This window comes from Mesoplodon mirus (genome assembly GCF_964341445.2).
Source record: "Mesoplodon mirus genome assembly, chromosome: 4".
Taxonomy (NCBI): domain Eukaryota; kingdom Metazoa; phylum Chordata; class Mammalia; order Artiodactyla; family Ziphiidae; genus Mesoplodon; species Mesoplodon mirus.
Genome location: NC_138979.1, coordinates 5,257,996 through 5,277,338, shown reverse-complemented (window position 1 = coordinate 5,277,338; position 19,343 = coordinate 5,257,996). Strand labels below are relative to the sequence as shown.

The 19,343-nt window shown below is 42.8% G+C and overlaps 1 protein-coding gene across 1 annotated transcript in view; it reads right to left on the bottom strand.

Annotated features, from left to right (window-relative positions):
• Positions 1–19,343, bottom strand: part of ST8SIA6 (ST8 alpha-N-acetyl-neuraminide alpha-2,8-sialyltransferase 6) — a gene marked incomplete at both ends in the record, with an annotated part of 125,475 nt that overhangs the window by 16,861 nt on the left and 89,271 nt on the right. Inside the window, one exon of the mRNA XM_082617064.1 lies at positions 18,541–18,627. Within this exon, the coding sequence (XP_082473190.1) occupies positions 18,541–18,627 (87 nt within the window). The remainder of the gene's footprint in view (positions 1–18,540; positions 18,628–19,343) is intronic.

Here is a 19,343-nt window from a genome sequence, read left to right as displayed (position 1 = left end):
GCATCCTGTGTTTCAGGCGCCGTGCTAGACCCTGGGAACAGCTCAAGGAATAAAAGAGACTCTGCCCTGCCGTCATCTGGAACTTGGAGCAGCACAGAAGTAGAAACTGGAAGAAGCCTTCTGGGCAAAGCAATAAAGGTGATGAACAGTGGCTTACCTCTGTTCAACAGGGGGATCTTTTATGTATTAAGTGTCACTGAATTGCAAGGAAAGTCTGTCCTCAGAAGGTTGTATAAGCAAAGGACAGTGTAATGCCCCCTCTGGAGAGCAAGGAAACTATCGTATTCCTAAGCTTCTAAATTCCTGAAAAAGAATGGAAAGCTACTTAATCAATGCAGACAATAGTTTTCAATTTTCAGTTTTCCTATGACAGGCAATTGCAGAAGAGAGGGAGCCAGGTTAATAAGAGGAAGCTAAAGCCACAAAAAACCAAGGGAAAAAGAGAAAGACGTGGACAGAGCATGAGACCAAGAAGGAAAAAAAGAAAAGAGACAGAAACATACACGTGAAATCCGGGGAAAGCAGAGGAGAGGAGACAGAAAGCAAGAGACAGTCACGTGCCCACAGCCAGAACACCAAGACCCATAAGGATCCAGAGAGCAATGTGAACACTTACACGATCATGCAGAAACCTGCGTTCACACAGACAGCACATTCGACAGAAAAGGGGTCAGAATGAGCCCCAAGATAGCGGCCCAGACAGGAACATAAAAAGCAAAACGTGAGTTTGTGGCTCAAGAATATTCATGCGTAAATGATGGTAAATATGTGCATGGTGCCCACTATGTCCCAGACATTCTTTTTTTTTGGGGGGGGGCTTCTATTTTTTAAATTTTTATTGGAGTTTAGTTGATTTACAGTGTTGTGTTAGTTTCAGGTGTACAGCAAAGTGAATCAGTTACACATATGCCTGTATCCCCTCTCTTTTAGATCTCTTCCCATATAGGCCATTACAGACTACTGAGTAGAGTTCCCTGTGCTATACAGTAGGTCCTTGTTGCTTATCTATTTTATGTATAGTAGTGTGTATATGTCAATCCCAGTCTCCCAGTTTATCCCTTCCCCCATCCCCCCGGTAACCATAAAATTGTTTCCTACATCTGTGACTCTATTTCTGTCCCAGACATTCTTTGAAGCGCTTGACATAGTAACTTATAAAATCTTCATCAAGGTGCCAGGAGGCGAACACTATTTTCATCACGACTTTTTATTCTTATTTTTCAGATGTGGAAGCTGAGACACAGAGAGGCTAAGCTACTTGCCTGAAGTCACACAGCTGGTAACTGGTGACTGAGATTTGAACCTAAGTCTTTTTTTTTTTTTTGCGGTACGTGGGCCTCTCACCGTTGTGGCCTCTCCCGTTGTGGAGCACAGGCTCCGGACGCGCAGGCTCAGCGGCCATGGCTCACGGGCCCAGCCGCTCCGCGGCATGTGGGATCCTCCCAGACCGGGGCACGAACCCGTGTCCCCTGCATCAGCAGGCGGACTCTCAACCACTGCGCCACGAGGGAAGCCCTGAACCTAAGTCTTAATGTCTGTGTGCCTTATTCTCTCTCTAAATGTCACCTTATTATACACAAATAAACCATAACAGAGACACACAGAGGGAATAAAGCCACTGACACAGCCCACACAGCCACTGTCACAAGACATGTAGATAAATTCCATGACCTTCATGGGAATATACAACTCAATATGTTTTGTAAACTGTGATTAAATATTTTTAAACTTGCTGAATTTCCACAACTATGCAAAAAAGAGTGAAACAGCATCCAAATTCCTTCCTCAAGGGCAAACCCAGCTGGATACAGGTTCAAGCACTGAGGGTTGGGAACTGGGGTCCATGGAGTCAAGGCCAAGGTCAAAATTTCTGCCCAGGCGACAGGCTGCTTAGGGCTGGGAAGCAAAACAGACCTGCTAAGACAAGGGCAGGGTCTGACACTAAAGAGGACAGATATGAACAGCCAACACCAAGAGGGTAGAGTCAGGAATCAAGTTTAGTGACATGGAACAGTGTTTAGGGTAAACTGAAGATTTCATTCATTCGCATGGATATTTATTCAGCAAATCAAGCTCTCAGTACTGTTCTCAGGACCAGGGATATAACGGAGAAAAGAGTCAGGAGGGTCAGGAGCTGGGATAGGCCAAGCCAGGCCTACCGCGTACCGGTGATGCCAGGCCTACCGCGTACCACTGAGGCCAGGCTTGCCGTGTACCACTGAGGCCAGGCCTGCCACGTACCAGCGATGCGTGAGAAAAGGAACCTGGAAGGGTGAGACTGTAGCCCAGTGGCACCTCCATTTGTGACAGCAGTGTGAGCCTTTGAGATCGGCCCGCCGTCAGTGTGAGGTAGGGAGCCCAGTCTGTGGTGTGAGCTTACTCACTGCCCAAGGGTTGCATGAACTACAGGAATTTGAGGTGCTGCTCTGAGTGGGACAACCCGCTCACTGGAATCCCTAGCCTGGTGTTTACATTTTGCTGAGTCAGTAAGAAAGCAAAGTGAAAGCAAGTCTAACTGAGTCCAAGCCCATATTCATGCAAAACCAAGATCTGGGCCGACCCTGCAGACAGGAGCCCAGGGGAAGCTGTTCCATTTGAACCTGGGGCGTCAGGACTCAGCGCCCCTAGAAGAAGCAAAGTTTAAGCTGAAAACCAAAAGGTGAATAAAGGGAGCCAGGTAAGGCAAGAGAAAGAGAGGGAGGAAGACACTGAGAAACAGAAAACAGGGAGTGTGAAGGCTGGGAGGAGAAAGAACGTAGAACGTGCAAAATGTTGAAAGGAACTCTGTCTGGCCCAGTGGGTGGTGTCCTAGGTGGGCAACGCTGCAGAACTGCACCATGACAAGTCTTAGAAGCAAGACAGGGGGAACAACTCAGCTTCCTCCTGTGGGAAAGGACGAGTCAGGGAAGGTCTAGTTACGGCAGCGTTACAATGAGATCTTAGGGTGTGTCCCCTGGCTTCAGTGGGGAGGAGAGATGGGGGGGGTTGAATAAGCTGGTGCCATCAGTTGGGAGGATACAGCAGTGACCCAGTGTTGGAGATGGTCTCCAAAGATGACCGCTACCTCTTCCTTCTCTCCCCATGCACGCGAGGTGTTCCTCACATCAAGAAGTAAACTCGAAAGCTCCTTCCCTTGAATCTGCGCTCAACTTTGTGACCCTTGTGACCGAGACAACACAGCACAAGTGGCATTCTGGGTCATAACAGTCTTGGGGCTTCTGCTTGAGTCTCCTGGAACATTCCATCTCTGGATAGGGAATCCAGCCACCATGCTGTAAGAAGCACAAGTCACACGCAGAGATTCCGTTGCAGGTGTTGTAGCTGGCCGCCCGACCTGAGCTCCTGCAAAAGCCAATGTCAACTGCCAGCCGTGAGAAGGAGCCATCGTGGAGGTCCAGTCCAGCCGCCCACCGGACTACAAACCATATGAAAGCCCCTGATGAAGAGTCCCCCAGTTAAGCCCAGTCAGCCAGTGGAACCGTGAGAGACTACGAAATCATTGCCTATGTCATCAAGTTGTTTTTTTTTTTTGGCCGTGCGTGTGGGATCTTAGTTCCCTGACCAGGGATCGAACCCGTGCCCCCCTGCAGTGGAAGCACAGAGTCTTACCCACTGGACTGCCAGGGAAGTCCCAAATCATCAGGTTTGGGGGCAGTTTATTAAGCAGCAACAGGTAACAAGAACACCAGCTAATAACTAGGTAACAGTTAGGAGATAATTGGAGCAGCTCTAGCAGTTAGGGCTCTCCAGAGAAACAGAACCAACAGTCTATCAACACTGATGTCTGTCTGTCTGTCTGTCTATCTAGATTTATTTTAGCGAATTGGCCCAGACAGTCAGGGGAGCTGGCAGGTCTAAAATCTACAGGGCAGGCGGGCAGGCTGGCAACTCGGCAGGACGTGATGCTGCAGTCTTGAAGCAGAATCTCTTCTTTTCTGGGAAACTGCACTTTTTGCCCTGAAGGACCTCAGCTGATTGGAGGAGGCCCACACACATTGTCAAGGGTCATCGCCTTTACTTCAAGTCAACTGAGGGTAGATGTAAGCCACACCCTCACGGCAATGCCTAGACTCACATGTGATTACATAACTGGGCACTACAGCCTAGTCAAGGGGACACAGAAAATTAACCATCCCGGTAATGCAGCCCCAAGTTTTGGTGGAGGAGAGAGAGAAGGAGATGGCTTCGCGACATGCTTAGGATGTGAAACCGTGAACGTTTGGTGATGAACGGCAAATGGGCACTGAAGGGATGTCAGGGGTAAAACACAGGTTTCCGGTTGGGGCCACTGGGAGGGGGTGATGCCTTCCCCGACACAGGCAGCAGCTTCAACAAAAGCAAGATGGGGGCATGGCCTTTGCATCCTGCGGTACTGTAGTAACCTGTCGTCGTTTTCACTCATCCCAGGTCTCATAAGGAGAAAATGAGACCACACGGCAGGCAGCAGTGGAATGAGAAGTTAGATTGTGAAGAAGGAGGGTTGCGAAGCCTCGGAAAACAGGAGAGAGACTCAGTCGTCTGGCTGGTCCAGAGGCCGCTCTGAATGAGCACAAAGCTATGACCAAATGAACTTGCCCAAGTCTCTCCCAGGGCCCCATCGCGGGACTGGCTCCTGACTTTCAAAAATTGTTCCATTAAAGTCAACAGCCAATTATATAAGTGTGGAAAACACAAGTTCTAAAAATACAGAATCAGCTGTTAAGATGAATGTTAAGATTTTGGAATATATTTTACTTTGCAGACCAAAAAAGAAAAAACAAAAAAACCCTCCAGGTCAGAGTCATTATTACTCAATGTGTGAAGAAAATGCAAAGAAGTCACTCGTTTCTACTTCTATTTAGTTAGATATTTTGGAGGGGGGAAAAAAAGGAGTAAGAAACTTTTCTTTTTTTTTTTTTGCAGACACCGTCTGGCAGTGTATTTAAGATCCTGAAGTAACAGTCTGAACCCTACGAAGACAGAGTTTTATCATTACAAGGTTGAATCGATCTCACGTGTAATTGCACCAGCGTGCTGGTCTGTGAAGCATTTCCTCAGGAAACTGTTCCCCGTATATTTTGTGTTGACACTACTTTCTTTTATAAAAGGTCCCATTATTTCATGACCTTTAAACTGACCAAACCAAGTCCTAATCGTGTGCTTCAGTGACAAGCGATGCATGTGTCTGGCAAAGGGCTCCTTCTGTGCTAAGGATGGGAGTCGCCGTCCTGCACAGATGGAGGGGCAGGTAGGAGGCCGGTTCTGATCATGACCATTTCTGAGCCTGACTCACGTGGACAAATAGGCCGCAAGTGCTCCCAGCAGCCACCACAGCTGCTCACCTCTCAGGCACTCTTCCAGGTCAGCCCCCATGACTCACTGAGGAATTCACCATCTTCTGCTTTTTTGGCTACAGCCCCAAGCTCAGCTTCTGTTTCTGCCTGGCCTCCGGGACCTGGGCACTTATTTTCTTGCTTTTGGCCTTTGGTTTCCCTCCACATCCTGACTTTTCATCTCTGCCCTCAGGCTTTGCCCAATAGATAAGGCATCCTACCCTGAACTTGCCAGGGTAGGATTAGGGTTAGGGTTACGGTTAGGGTTTTGTCCCCATTGAGGGGCTATGTAATCTGGGGAAAGAACGGGATGCAGAACTCTGTGCACTGCCTAGAATTAGGCTGGTTAATTTTCAGGCAACTCAAAGTCATTCCTTGTTGGACCTCTGAAGCGTGTTGCCAAGCACGATTTGACTGGCCATCTTGAAAGGGAGGGACAAGCCACAGACAGTTCCTATGAAGGTAAGTCCTTTTTTACTGCAGATGATGCACAGGAAGACCGCAACCTACTAGTTTTAGTAAAATACTCATTGTAAGCTAGGAAAATGATATTAAACTGAGAATAATAATAGTGATCAAGTATTGAGACTTTAACATATAACAGACTCTGTACTGAACATTCTATGTATTGAAAATTCATAAAAACTCATGAAAGAAGGTATTACTCATCTTTATCAAACTGATAAAGAGACTGGCCAGGAGAAGTGACTTCACCTAATAAGAATGATAACGATGCTATAAATAACCAACTGCCCAGGTGCCTCTTGTCCAAGGTAAAATGGTCCCTAGTGGGAACTCAGCATTCACAGGGAGATGAAATATAACATAAAATCAATGACTATGGAAAACAAACAAAAGGTCAATCAAATAAGACACATGAAGCCAATGTGAAGCTGAGCCTATGCTCTGAGCCCAGAAACCTGAGTATCCTTTCCAACTCCTGGTTCCTATACTGAGCCCTGACTCATTTTAGAACCACCTAGAAAGATTCTTGGTTCTTCCTGATGAAAATGTTTTCCCATCAATATTTTGCACTCTATAGAATACATGGATCACAGGTAACCAGGGCTATAAATTAATCCCACACACAAAATTCCAATCCATACTTGTGATCAGTGTTCTGAAGGAGAATCTCATCACAGGACAGCAGCAATGACTTCATCAGGGTGTTCAGGGAAGGCCTTCCTGAACAAGAGATGATGGACATGGGATCTGAAAGGCTGGTGCCCATGAACAGGGGCATGGGGGGCAGGAGGGACAGAGCTGTCAGGCCTCCGGGGCTGAAGCAAGTATCAGACATTTGATGACACAGAAGACCAACGCAATGGAGCAGAAAGAGCCAGGCGGAGTGTGGTGTGAGGTGAGGCCGGAAAAGTAGGTAGTGGCCAGGAAATACAGGGCCTTAAGGGAGTTTAAGTCTCAGTTTTGAATGCACCCCCCCGCCACGGCCCCTCAATAAAACAACAACACCCAGCGGATTCCAAACAGGTTGGGGCAGGGATAGGCTTGGTGGAAGTGAGTTGTGACCACCCATCATCACCCAATTTCCATTAAAAAAAACCCATCCAAAGAAGACGTGGTACATATGTACAATGGAATACTACTCGGCCATAAAAAAGAACGAAATCATGCCATTTGCAGCCACATGGATGGACCGAGAGATTATCATACTAAGTGAAGTAAGTCAGAAAGACAAATACCATATGATATCATTCACATGTGGAATCTAATTTGTAAAAAATGATACAAATGAACTTATTTACAAAACAGACTCACAGATTTCAAAAACAAACATACAGTTACCAAAGGGGAAAGGTGGTGGGGAGCGATAAATTAGGAGTTTGGGATTGACATACACACAACTATATATAAAATAGATAACCAACAAGGACCTACTGTATAGCACAGAGAACTCTCCTCAATATTCTGTAATAACCTATGTGGGTAAAGAATCTGAAAAAGAATGAATATATGTATAACTGAATCATTCTGCTGTACATCTAAAACTAACACAACATTGTATATCAACCATACTCCAATAAAATTCTGTGAAAAAGCCATCCAGCTATTGTATAGAGAATGGAGGAGAAGGGTACCAGCATGATGGATGATGACCATCGTGAAGGTCACTGCAGTAATCCAAAGGAGAAACAGCGATGAAGCAAACAGAGTCCCCCCGACCATAGTCCGTCATGGAGTGTCTCCTATGCACCAGCAAAGATTCCCATATTCTAGAGAGACGTTTCTAAAATACAAACAGGACTCGAGGATGGATTGATATGGGGATGAGGAGGAAGGAGCTAAAAGAACAAATGGAGCAACACAGAAACCCAGGGTGAGAATCTTTCAAGGAGCGAGGAATGGTTTATCATTTCCAGATCCTGGTAAGAGGCGAGAGCTCAAACAAAACGGGAAGGGAAAATGCCTTTTGGATTTAGCATGCGGGGTCACTGCTGACATAGGTGAAATGTTGTCATTAAGGATGTGGGTGGAAGACAGCGTGAGTATAGACAACTCTTTCCAGGGTTCGGTTATGCAGTGGAGAAGGGTCTTTGGGTAAGAAGTGAAATGAAAACTCAAATCAAGATGGCACGTCAAAATACCGTGATTTTAGAATCAACTGGCTCACGATGAATATGTGTTTCACACTAAAAACATAGATTGGTTTTGTTGTTGTTGTTTTTTCCTTTTTTATTTCTTGGCTGCATGCGGCATGTGGGATCTTAGTTCCCCGACCAGGGATCCAACCCACACCCCCTGCACTGGAAGCGTGGAGTCAACCACTGGACCACCAGGGAAGTCCAAAAAATAGACTGCCTTTAAGAATACAATGATCTAGGGCTTCCCTGCTGGCGCAGTGGTTGAGAGTCCACCTGCCGATGCAAGGGACACGGGTTCGTGCCCCGGTCCGGGAAGATCCCACATGCCGCGGAGCGGCTGGGCCCGTGAGCCATGGTCGCTGAGCCTGTGCTCCACAACGGGAGAGGCCACAACAGTGAGAGGCTCGCATACTGCCAAAAAAAGAAAAAGAAAAAAGAATACAATGATCTAAGAATTCCAGTGGTTCACAGGGATTCAAAAGGCATGAAAACATTCTGTTTCAGCCCCAACAGATCAGAAGAATTAAGGGCTTCAAATAGACACTACCTCTTTTAGCAATATGCCTATACCTAAATTAAAACAGAACCACCCGTGAGATTGAACTAGCCTCCCAGACCACTGGGAGAAATTCCAGCAACCCAGAGTGGATCTGTTATTAGTTTGTGGGATTATCAGGTTGGCATCACACTGAAAGATAGGATGGGAGAATTGACAGTCATCCCTGATTCAGGTTAATTCATGACACTAATCACACAGAGTCTTACTTTCCAGTTCTTGGCTCTCTCACAAAATTAGGAAGGCAGAACGGCCTAGACATTTGGAATTAGAAAGTCAGACATTGGTGACTGTCCTTAACGAATCCAGCTAGATACAGAATGGGAAGGCATGGCATTCAAAAACGCCACCCATTCATCATTCACATCGTAACATGAATTAGTACGTCCCATGGCAGGGGTGGTCTGGCACAGAGAAAGTGGAGTTTTGAGGAAGGATGAGGGAGAAAACATTTGGGAACATGGAAACTTGACATCCCATTGTGTCTCCGGACCCTGAGGCATCACATTAAGAAGCAAGAGAGAAATGAGGAAGGAACTGGGATAATTTACAGAGATCAAACAGGCGGGGTGGAAGGAAGCCCAGGCACCTGACCCAGAGCTGGATGTTCAATATGTTTTGAAATGTACAATAAATGGACAGTTTCACTCACTTCACAGTTTTAGCTTTATCTCAACCCACTCAAAATTCTGCTTCATAACCCGGCAGCCATAGGAAAATCCAAGAGGGTATGTGATCCCCTGTTCAATATGGGATTCACACAAGTTTCAGGTTACAGAAGAGAATGAATAAAGACCAAATTCCATCCGCACCTCAGATGACTGAGTTTTTCCCTTATATGTGTACACTGATATTTTGATGTTTATGAAAGATCAGCTCATCTATTTGAGTAGAATATAAGTAAACCAAGGTAAATAAAATATGAAAGACTATGACTGTCAAAGCAAAGGACAGGAACTCCACTGAAATGTTAACTCAGAAGTGAAGGAGATGATGTTGAAACACTGGAGAGAGATCTCTATGTATACAGGGACACTGCACCAGTGTTTAAACAATGTAATGTACCAGTGTTTAAGCAATGTAATGTACCAGTGAAGATACCCCAAGCAACCTAACAAGGAGCAGGGGGCTCGAAAGGCAGGGTGGTCTAGAAGAAGACTTCTCCGACCTAGGAGCATAAAGCAATATGGTTAATACCGAGTACAACTTGGGAGATACGTTTTTGAAATAAAATTTAGAAGATCAGTGAATCCCATGTGGTTTGATGCATTTTTATGGCGAAGTTTAGATTCTGAAGACTAAGACAGGAACTAGTCCCTAAATGTACAGAGCCAGTTTCTATGATTAAATACAGCAGGTGTAATGACATGGTGTGTTTTTTGTTGCTTTTCTACATGCACAGGCAGGCCGTAGGGCATGACAAATAGAAAATGATATGACAGAATATTAACACTGAAAAATGGTCTCGAGGCACAGGAAACGAGGGAAAGAAGCTTTTTCAATCTGACAACTGACCCAAAACACCTATCACAAAGTGCAAACATATTCTTAAATTTTTAAAAAATATGTATTGCTTTGAGCTGTCATCAGAGTCACCCTGCATGAATCATAAGCAGCAATTTAAAGGGTATGAGGAGGAAGAGAACAGAGGTTCAGAAAAATGAACATGGTTTTGTATAATCAAAAGAAGCCCCTGATAGAGATGACTTGTGCTTTTCTCCAAGAAATCTAGGCTATAAGACAAAATGTCTGGACTTAATAATGTTAAGTGCTGACTGAATGAAAAAAAAAAAAAAAGGGAGTAAGCTCACCACATGCTATCCAAAATCAAACCATAGCTATTGCTTTTGGAGACATATTTTAGAAAATAATTGAAAACTTCGTTGGTCAAACTAAGTTTGGTTGCTCAGTTTTATGATTTCTTGAAAAATACTGAGTAACTTATCCATCTATTTATTTGCAGAATTTATATCCTTTCACATAGCTAAATCATCAAACATGTAAGTGTCACATAGTAAAAAAATTAACGTATGTGATATGTAGTCTGTAAGTTTCTTTTGTTTAACACTGTATTTTGTCCAAGGAGCTCAAATAAAAATGAAAGCAACACACTGGCTGTTATTTTAGAAATATCAAGGAATCTACTAAGACAGCAATGGAATCTTTTCTTTTATATCCAACACAAAGAAAGACAAAGTTACTTTCAAGAAATTTTAATCGAACCAAACCTGAGGGGATAATTTGAGATTTATTAAAACCACTACCATGTAATAGTTATCTGTAACAAAGTAATCAGGTACAAAAATACCTGTTTTACAAGTAGTTTGAAATGCAGTTCATTTGCATGAGCCTTAAAATAAACATGTGCCTTTATACAATAGCACCATTTTCTGCCACCATGTTTTCAGTAAATACTGATAATGCTCAGTCATTTTTGTATTCAAACTCACGTCTGTGAAACATAGGGATGTCTCAAGAAATCCAATGGTAGTAGAGGTTCCAAAAGAAACCCAAAACAAAATAATCGTGTGACTATTTCTGGAAAAAAAAAAGTGAAAGTAAAATAAAAATTAAGCTCTGTTGCTTGTATACCTGGTTAGCTTTCTATAATTGGTTACACAAATGAACACAGTTCTTTTAAGTTAGAAAACAATTCATGAAAGCTAATGCAGTAATAACCATGCAAGTTACCGAGGGAATCTAAGACTGATTATTGAAGCTCAAAGATCTTCTGCTAGGGGCTTCCCTGGTGGCACAGTGGTTGACAGTCTACCTGCCAATGCAGGGGACACGGGTTCATGCCCCGGTCTGGGAAGATCCCACATGCCGCGGAGCGGCTGGGCCCTTGAGCCATGGCTGCTGGGCCTGTGCGTCCGGAGCCTGTGCTCTGCAACGGGAGAGGCCACAACAGTGAGAGGCCCGCGTACTGCAAAAAAAAAAAAAAAAAAAAAAAAAAAAGATCTTCTGCTGGGATAAAACCTGCTTACCAAAAGTTTCCAGAGCTTCACAAAAGAGTTTTCACGGGCAAAGTAGAGGAAGATGAGGAAGAGGAGTCGGGAGCTTTTCATAACACGTTTAATTTAAGTGTTTCGATGTTATTGTAATAGGGAAGAGCACATTTGATTCCCTACTGGATCTGTTTCTTTTACTTCAACCCTTGTATTCTATTGCTCTATTGCTTTTGCTAGAGCATCACTCAAGGGGTGTAAAAGTATGGTCCATCTCTAGGAACCCTGCCTCGCATGCCTGCAGCTTAAGCTAAAATACCTTTGTTTCCCTCACAGGAAACATCCTGACCAGGCCCACCTGTGAGTGGCTGCAGGAAAAAAGGAATTAACGCATCCCCTCCCGAGTCTGGCAGGAACCAGAAAATATTTGCAGCAATAACAGGAACTAGCGTCCAAACCTGGGCAAGATGGTTCTTTGGGACACTAGTCCAGCATCCTCTCAGTCTGCTGGCTTTCCAGATAAAGGCGATCATCCTTGCTCCAACAACTCATCTCTCAATTTACTGGCCTGTTGTATGGCGAGAAGTACAAGCTTGGACTCGGTACCATTATTCTCAAATATCCAAGTGTCCTGCTCAAGCAAATGATTACCTACCCACCTCTGAACATGACAGGGAGACAGTGTGGAAACCAATACAGACCTTCCTCCACTTACAAGGAGATTACACCAGTAAACTCAACAGAAGTGTAAAATATCCTAAGTCGAAAATGCATTTAATACACCTAAACTACTGAACATCACAGCTTAGCCTTGCCTACCTTACACGTGCTCAGAAGACTTAGATCAGCCTACAGCTGGGCAAAATCATCTATCACAAAGCCTCTTTTATAATAAAGTGCTGAATATCTCCTGCAATTTATTGAATGCTGTACTGAAGATGAAAAGCAGAATGGTTGTCTGGGTCCAGAATGGTTGTCAGTGCATGGGTTATTCACACTCGTGACCACCAGGCTGCCTGGGAGCTGCCCAGCATCACGAAATAATATCAGGTATGTATCGCTATCCTGGTGCATGGCTGTTAGCATACTGATGCCATCCAGGCCTGTTCGGTTCCTCCTGTCCTTCCAATGACCTTACCTAGGACTGTACTGGGGGTAAATCTCTTCTTTGTTGTCAAGGGCTTTGTAGTTCACAGATGTTGTTTAATCATCATTAGGTCCAGGTGGTTTCTGTGCTGTGGTAGTCTCCAAACAGTGATAAAGACCTTCGCGGACATATTCCTGGCACCCATGAGACTAGCTCCCCATCATAAATCTTGACCTAGGAATGCACTTGCCGTCTGCAAACACATACCCCCATACCCTAGGTTAACTATAAAATTGTCCCAACTGCCCCTCGGAGATGCAGGGTACAGCTGCATATGCTCTGGATCAACGTCTGCCTGATCCTACCCTGTATGTAAGTTACCATATAATAAACGGATCCACCGATTATATGGTGCTGCCTGCCTCATTCTTCAATCTCAAGATACCTTCTCAGTTCGGTGGACACTTTTTGTTCCCTCTGTCCTCAGACACTACAGAAAAGATCAAAATTCAAAATGTGAAGTACAGTCTCTAATGAATGCATATTATTTCTTCACCATTATAAAATTAAAAAATTGTTAAGTCGAACTATTGCAAATGGGGGACCATCTATAATTTCTTAAACTGAAATCCAGGTTAGATTTTCCACAAATTAGTATACGTGTACCAACTCGTGCTTGGGGAAAATAATTGTAATAGGAAAATTAATTAATGATTTTAAAAGCAGAAGGCAGACAGCTTGACATTCTTAACTTTGTACAGTTATATGTAAATGAAATTATACACCAAGGGAGAAAAAAGGTGGTAGAAAATTTTCAGCTCTTACTCAAATCCCTCTTTAGGATCTCACAGAAATAACAATTCATAACTGAAGTCTAGAATTAATTTAATTAATTAATTTAGAATTACAAGTATGGATAAATCTGAGCTATAGCCACACCTAAACCTAACGATAATCATGCTTAACATGGAAGGTGAAACAAACAATCAAACCCCAAAGCAAACAGAGCCTCAGGTCTGGAAGAGTTCTTAGAAATATTTTATCCACTCTGGGGCTCCCGGGCTCCTTGAGAGTCTGATGAAAGTTAGGGATCTTTTTCCCAGAAACATGTGCAAAGTGTCACATACAATTTCAAGGGCTTCATGGAACCACCAATATAGATCTCAGATGTTTCCAGGTAAAGGTTGAGGGAAGTTAGGGACTCAGACCCCAGGTACAAGTTCTCAGACTCACAATTAAATTACTGAATGACTAAAAGGTTAAGAATCTATGAAAATAGGACAAACATTGTTAAATTGAAAAAAAAATAAGACTGCTGAGAAGATAGGCTTTTCCCAGGCCATATTTCTTACATAACCTAGCTTTTAAACTTTCTTTTCTGGGAGAGCCCATTTTCTCTCAACACTTACATGTTTATCCCAGACCAAGGAAACATCTTCTGCATCTGGTTGTCCCAAAGTCATCTCAAACACAGCCTGCCCCAAATAGGCTTATCTTCTCAAAAGCAATTTCCCCTTGAAACCTGTCTACTTGTCACTAGTACCACTATTACCCCAATCGACCAGACCCACATTTTCTCATGGGTCTTTGACTCTATTTTTCTTTCTCCTTCAATTAGAAAACTAGGAATCAATAAGCAACCAAGTTCTGCCCCTTTTTCAGTCATGTTTACTACAGCTGTTTATTGGGTACCATCTATGTGATGGTCACAGGAGATACAAAGATTAAAAAAAATAAACCATGTCCTCAAGGAGCTCACAGCCAAGTGTCCTTTCCTTGTTATTTCTATACCTACCAGTGATGTTTAAGATCTTCATCATATTGGAGTCATCTTTCTACCACCAGCCCCTGATGGCTCTGGTTTCCTTCAGTTTATTCACTGCCTCCTAAGACTCTGCTGACTGAATGCATTCCTTAAAATAATAGATTCATCATGTAATTCCCTTGCTGGCAATATCCCTATTGGGTTCCTGGTATCTACAGAAAGCCTGTGGAAGGATTTTACTCTGATAATCAGAGTCCTGAGCATCATCAGGCCGACCCCATCTACCTGTAAGTAACCCCTGCATCCCAAGCACCCTCTAGTACAAGTTCACTGCAACAGTGAAGCTGGTCTTGAAACTTACTCATGTTTATTCCTGGTCCCATCGCTCCTGGTCTCTCCCTCTCTTTCCACGTGTCCCCAGAGCTACAGCTCAAGCCCTGACTCTTTCCACAAAACGTTTCAAGAAATTACACCCCACAGAGACCGAGCATTGATATACTACGGTATTTGTACACGTCACTCATTTTTACACTAAATCATAAATATTCACACTTTTATTTCTTGCCTCTCCAAACTGTTTCAATTTCTTTGAAATCAGTAAGAAAACCCTACATTCCCTTGTTGGTTTTCATGCATCCATTTATTTAATACATATTTACTGAGGTTCTATTTTGTGCCTGAGGTTTGTGTTTGTGGTTCTACTTTGTGTTTGAGGTTCTACTCTAAGCCTGCATAACAGGTTAAGCCTACTGTGCTTTGACAGAGTAATCCCGAAACAAATATTTATTGATAAATAAAATGTATGCCCTATGCTAGCAAGTAGCATATTTATCTAAGGAAAGCTTTTAAAAGCTCTCTGATTTTGAGATCCTGTGACCACAAAGTCCCATAATCTTCAAATAGCCCCTAGGTGTCAACTTTTGGGAGTTTCAACAATGAGGCTACAGCTGGATTTAGAATATATTCACTTGCTCATATTTTTCAGAATTTAATGTCACTTTTGTTATTCCTGCTAAAAGAATATTACCACCTTTCACTTTTCTTCAATTTGGTATAAATTGCTATAAATAAATAAAATGAAATAGAACACTATTTAGTTACTTGACATCTATAATAATAGGGGACATTTCTATAATTCCAGCTTTATAAATAAGCCAGAAACTCCCCAGATTTGGCCAGCTATATCTGTAAAAACTGAGGAAAGTGAATGGTTTATTATGATTTAATTGCACAGATTTCTGATGAGGGTTTATATACTTTAGTTCACAAATATGCCCATAAAAAGAATGTACCAATATAATACATATTCAAGTAAATAAATAAGTGTCACCATGACTGTTCTCTTGAAAGACAACAAACAATAAATGTTACGGTCCCAGATGTTTACTTAAATTGGCCCTGAAGGGACCGATGATTACCTTGGGGTAATCATCACAGTTATGGATGCACTGTTTATACTGAGATGGTTCTAAGGGAAAAATGGCCAATCCGCATACCAGCCATCTATACAGCATCTATCCATTATCATTTGCACCAGTGACTTTCAGACGGCTTTGGATTCAAAGAGACTCCTGATTTTTAGTGTGTGCACGTGCACACATACACACACACACACACACAAGAGGGAAAGAAGGAAAAAAACCTTTAAAAAGAATTCTCTTTTTAACTGAGCTAGACGTTGTGCATAAAAACTTGCAGAGATCATTCAAGGCTCAGAAGGAGTTACCTTCTTCCAGAGAGGATTATTTTTTTAAATTTAGATATGCAGAAAGAACGTTTGTTATGAGGGACTGGCTCACATGATTACGGAGGCTGGGAAGTCCCACAACAGAGAGTCTGCAAGCTGGAGGCTCAGGAAACCAGTGGTGTAGTTCTAGTCCAAACCCGAAGCCTGGGAACCAAGGGAGCCAATGGTGTAAGTCCCAGTAGGAGTCCAAAGGCTGATGGCCAAGGAGAAGATGAATGTGCCAGCTCAAGCAGAGGAAGCACGTTTGCCCTTCGTCTACCTTTCTGTTCTATTCGGGACCCTCATGGATTAAATGATGCCCCAGGATTATTTTGTTTTTATCAGGCATCTAGGCTAAGGGCAGACCTAAATCCAAGGGAGGATGGAAATGACTTCAATTGGGCTTCAGTCTTTTAGAGAACGGGTCTCTTCTAGGGTATGCTGGAAGCCCTGCTCTATGTCTCTACCTCTCCTCTATGCTTCTGCTTTTGCATCCAGCAAGTTCCTTGTGAGGGAAAGCAGCTCCAAAGGCGTCTCTTCTCCTTCAGCTCCTCTCTTCTTCTGGATCTTAGTCCTGGAAATTCCCCCTGCCTTGGTAGCTCTCCATTGCCCTCAAAAGAAGTGTTTCACATACTTCGTTTTGTTTGTATTATTCTCAGGAGGTTTGCCCTGAATCAACTTTACCGCCAGAAGTGGAAGCTCCTTTATCCTGACTTCAATTGTCGGTGTCATTACTCATCTAGTCCTTCTCCAGCTAATTATCTGGGATTGATCCTCAATAGTTCAATACCTCCATAGCTCTCTCTTTCTTTTTTTGCCTACTCTTCACTTGTAGAAAGGTCTCTCGAAACCAGACTCTTCTGCTACTCATTGACCCGGTGACTGCTTAGGTTACAACTGCCCTTGCAACTTTCTATCAGGTCTTCCTGTCACGAGAATCTCTCACATCTAGTCTTTGGTAGGATTGTGTCTAAGTCCATCTGAGCTGCTATCACAGAATGCTATAAACCAGGTGGCTTATAGACAACAATTTATTTTCACAGTTCTGGGGGCTGGGAGTCTAAGACCAAGGTGCTGGCAGATTCGGTGTCTGGTGAGAATCCACTTCTGGGTTCTTCGACAGCTGTCTTCTTGCTGTGTCCTCACATGACGGAAGAGGCAAGACAGCAGTACGTGGTCTCTTTTATAAGGTCGTGAATCCCATTCATGAGGGCTCCACCCTCATAACCCAATTACCGCCTACCTCCCAAAGGCCCCACCTTCGAATACCATCCTGTTGGTGATTAGATTTTTAACTTATGACTTTTGAGGGGACAAGTTCAGTCTATAGTGGACGATCTAGCATAAAATGTCCTGCAGATGAAATAGTTACACAGGAATCCCACACTCTAAACTGCCAGTTAGGAAAGACAATGGAATCCTACAGGAGGCCGTGACAGCCATGTGTCTACCCAGTGGAGGAAAGATGTTCATTTTCAGCTTTAACCCAATCAGGAAGTTTCTCTCTTACCCAATGGGAGTTGCCCACAACCCAGCTCCAGTGGCACCAGAATCAAAGACAGCTGGTCCAATGACTCCAGCATGTACTGACTGAAGGACCCTGCATGCAGAAGAGCTGGCTTCCCACAGCAAACAGAACTGAGCAGGGTTAGAGAATCTCAGGGGAAGGCCAAGTCTCCTTAATAAGGTCTTTAGAAGAGTCGATGATTAATGTAAATTTTGAAAACAGGAACCAGTAAAGATAAAAACATATTACCGAATTGTAATAACCTGGCACAAGACAAAACTTGTGTTGATGCAAAGAATCAGAATGTGGCAAAGAAAAGCAGAGCAAGGTAGCCCAGGCAGGCAAAGAGATACCTGGCCTGGCTGCACCCTACGAGCAGATAATGGGAGGAAGCAGTGCCAGAGAACTATCCAGGCATCCCCCGCAGGGTACTGTTTTGACACAATTTATTTCTGTCTGGGTGGGCTCCGAGGTATTCAAGCACAAGACAGCTCTGTAATCATCCATTGATAACCTGGTCTTGTCAGGTTGACGGCGCCCCCCTGGGTTATTACCTGGAGCATCTCATGCTCCTGAATGGTGCTGAGATTAAAAAGCTAATGAGAAAAACGGGAAGGGAGTATGCAGAAAGGAACATAGTTTATGTTCTAGAGTGTTGGGACTATAGGTGATTTTTTTTTCTTTCTATATTTTCCAAAATTCCTTTACACTGCTACATGTTATTTACAAATAAATGTCAAATACAAATGGTACAAAGAAGCAGCAACATCCTCTAAAATATGATAAAGAGTACAACAAAAACTTTCTTTTTGAAGTTGGGATTTCTGTAATTAATTTCAGCAACATAATTACAAATTTCTATCTAAGAGCTGGGGATACAGGGCCTTGTGTCTCATGAGAGGATCTCAGAACGAAAAGTTCCTGATGGTCGCTTGGCCCCTTCTACGTTTCTTTTTAACAACGCTTTGCTTATTTCAGCGACAAAGCAAATGTACAAAACATTTTTTAATCTCATATTATTTATGAAGAAACTTTTTACCTAAACTTCTCATGTTCTTCCGCTTGTCGCTTCCATGGACAGCTCTGGATATTTGTGATAATCTGAAGATAGTCATCCTCTGAATACCTAAAAGTCAAATGTCAATGAAATTAGAAAATAAAGATCTCACTTATTGCTAAATGATTATATAAGTCTTCTAAAGGACACTTATAATCTACTCATTTTAGCCCTCTAAATCTTTTCTGAAATAAGGTGATGTAGAAATAAGTAAACATCACACCCATTTCAAAACTTCTAGGAGCATGCAGTTCACAAAGAATTATTATGTTGATTTAGGAATATGTAATTTTCACATTCATAAGTCAAGTTTAGTATTACTAACCAACCATGACAGCACACTAATTCACATGCATATCTTATGGCTAGTTCACCTTAGCTTCTCATTAACAAATAAATATATTTTTATAGACACTTACCATAAATATAGAGTTTACCATCTTTTTCAGACTCTAAGTTGATAGATTTACCTTGGGATATATGGATAACATTTCCACAAAATAATCATCTTAAATTTTAATTCTGAACAGTACATGAGAAAACCAGATTGGGCCAGGTTAAAAGAGATGTATATTGGCATAAAAATCTACAGGCATAGTGGTACAGTTTGGCCGGATCCCAGTCCCTGGTAGATCTCCCTCTACCTGAAATTTCATCATTAAGTAATAACTCCCTTAAATCACAAAATAGCCTCTAGTCTTTAATGGTTATCAATTAAAATGCATATATCCTTTTGAGTGAAAAAACCCTTAAATTTCCTTTCAGTTAATAGCATAGTCATTAGT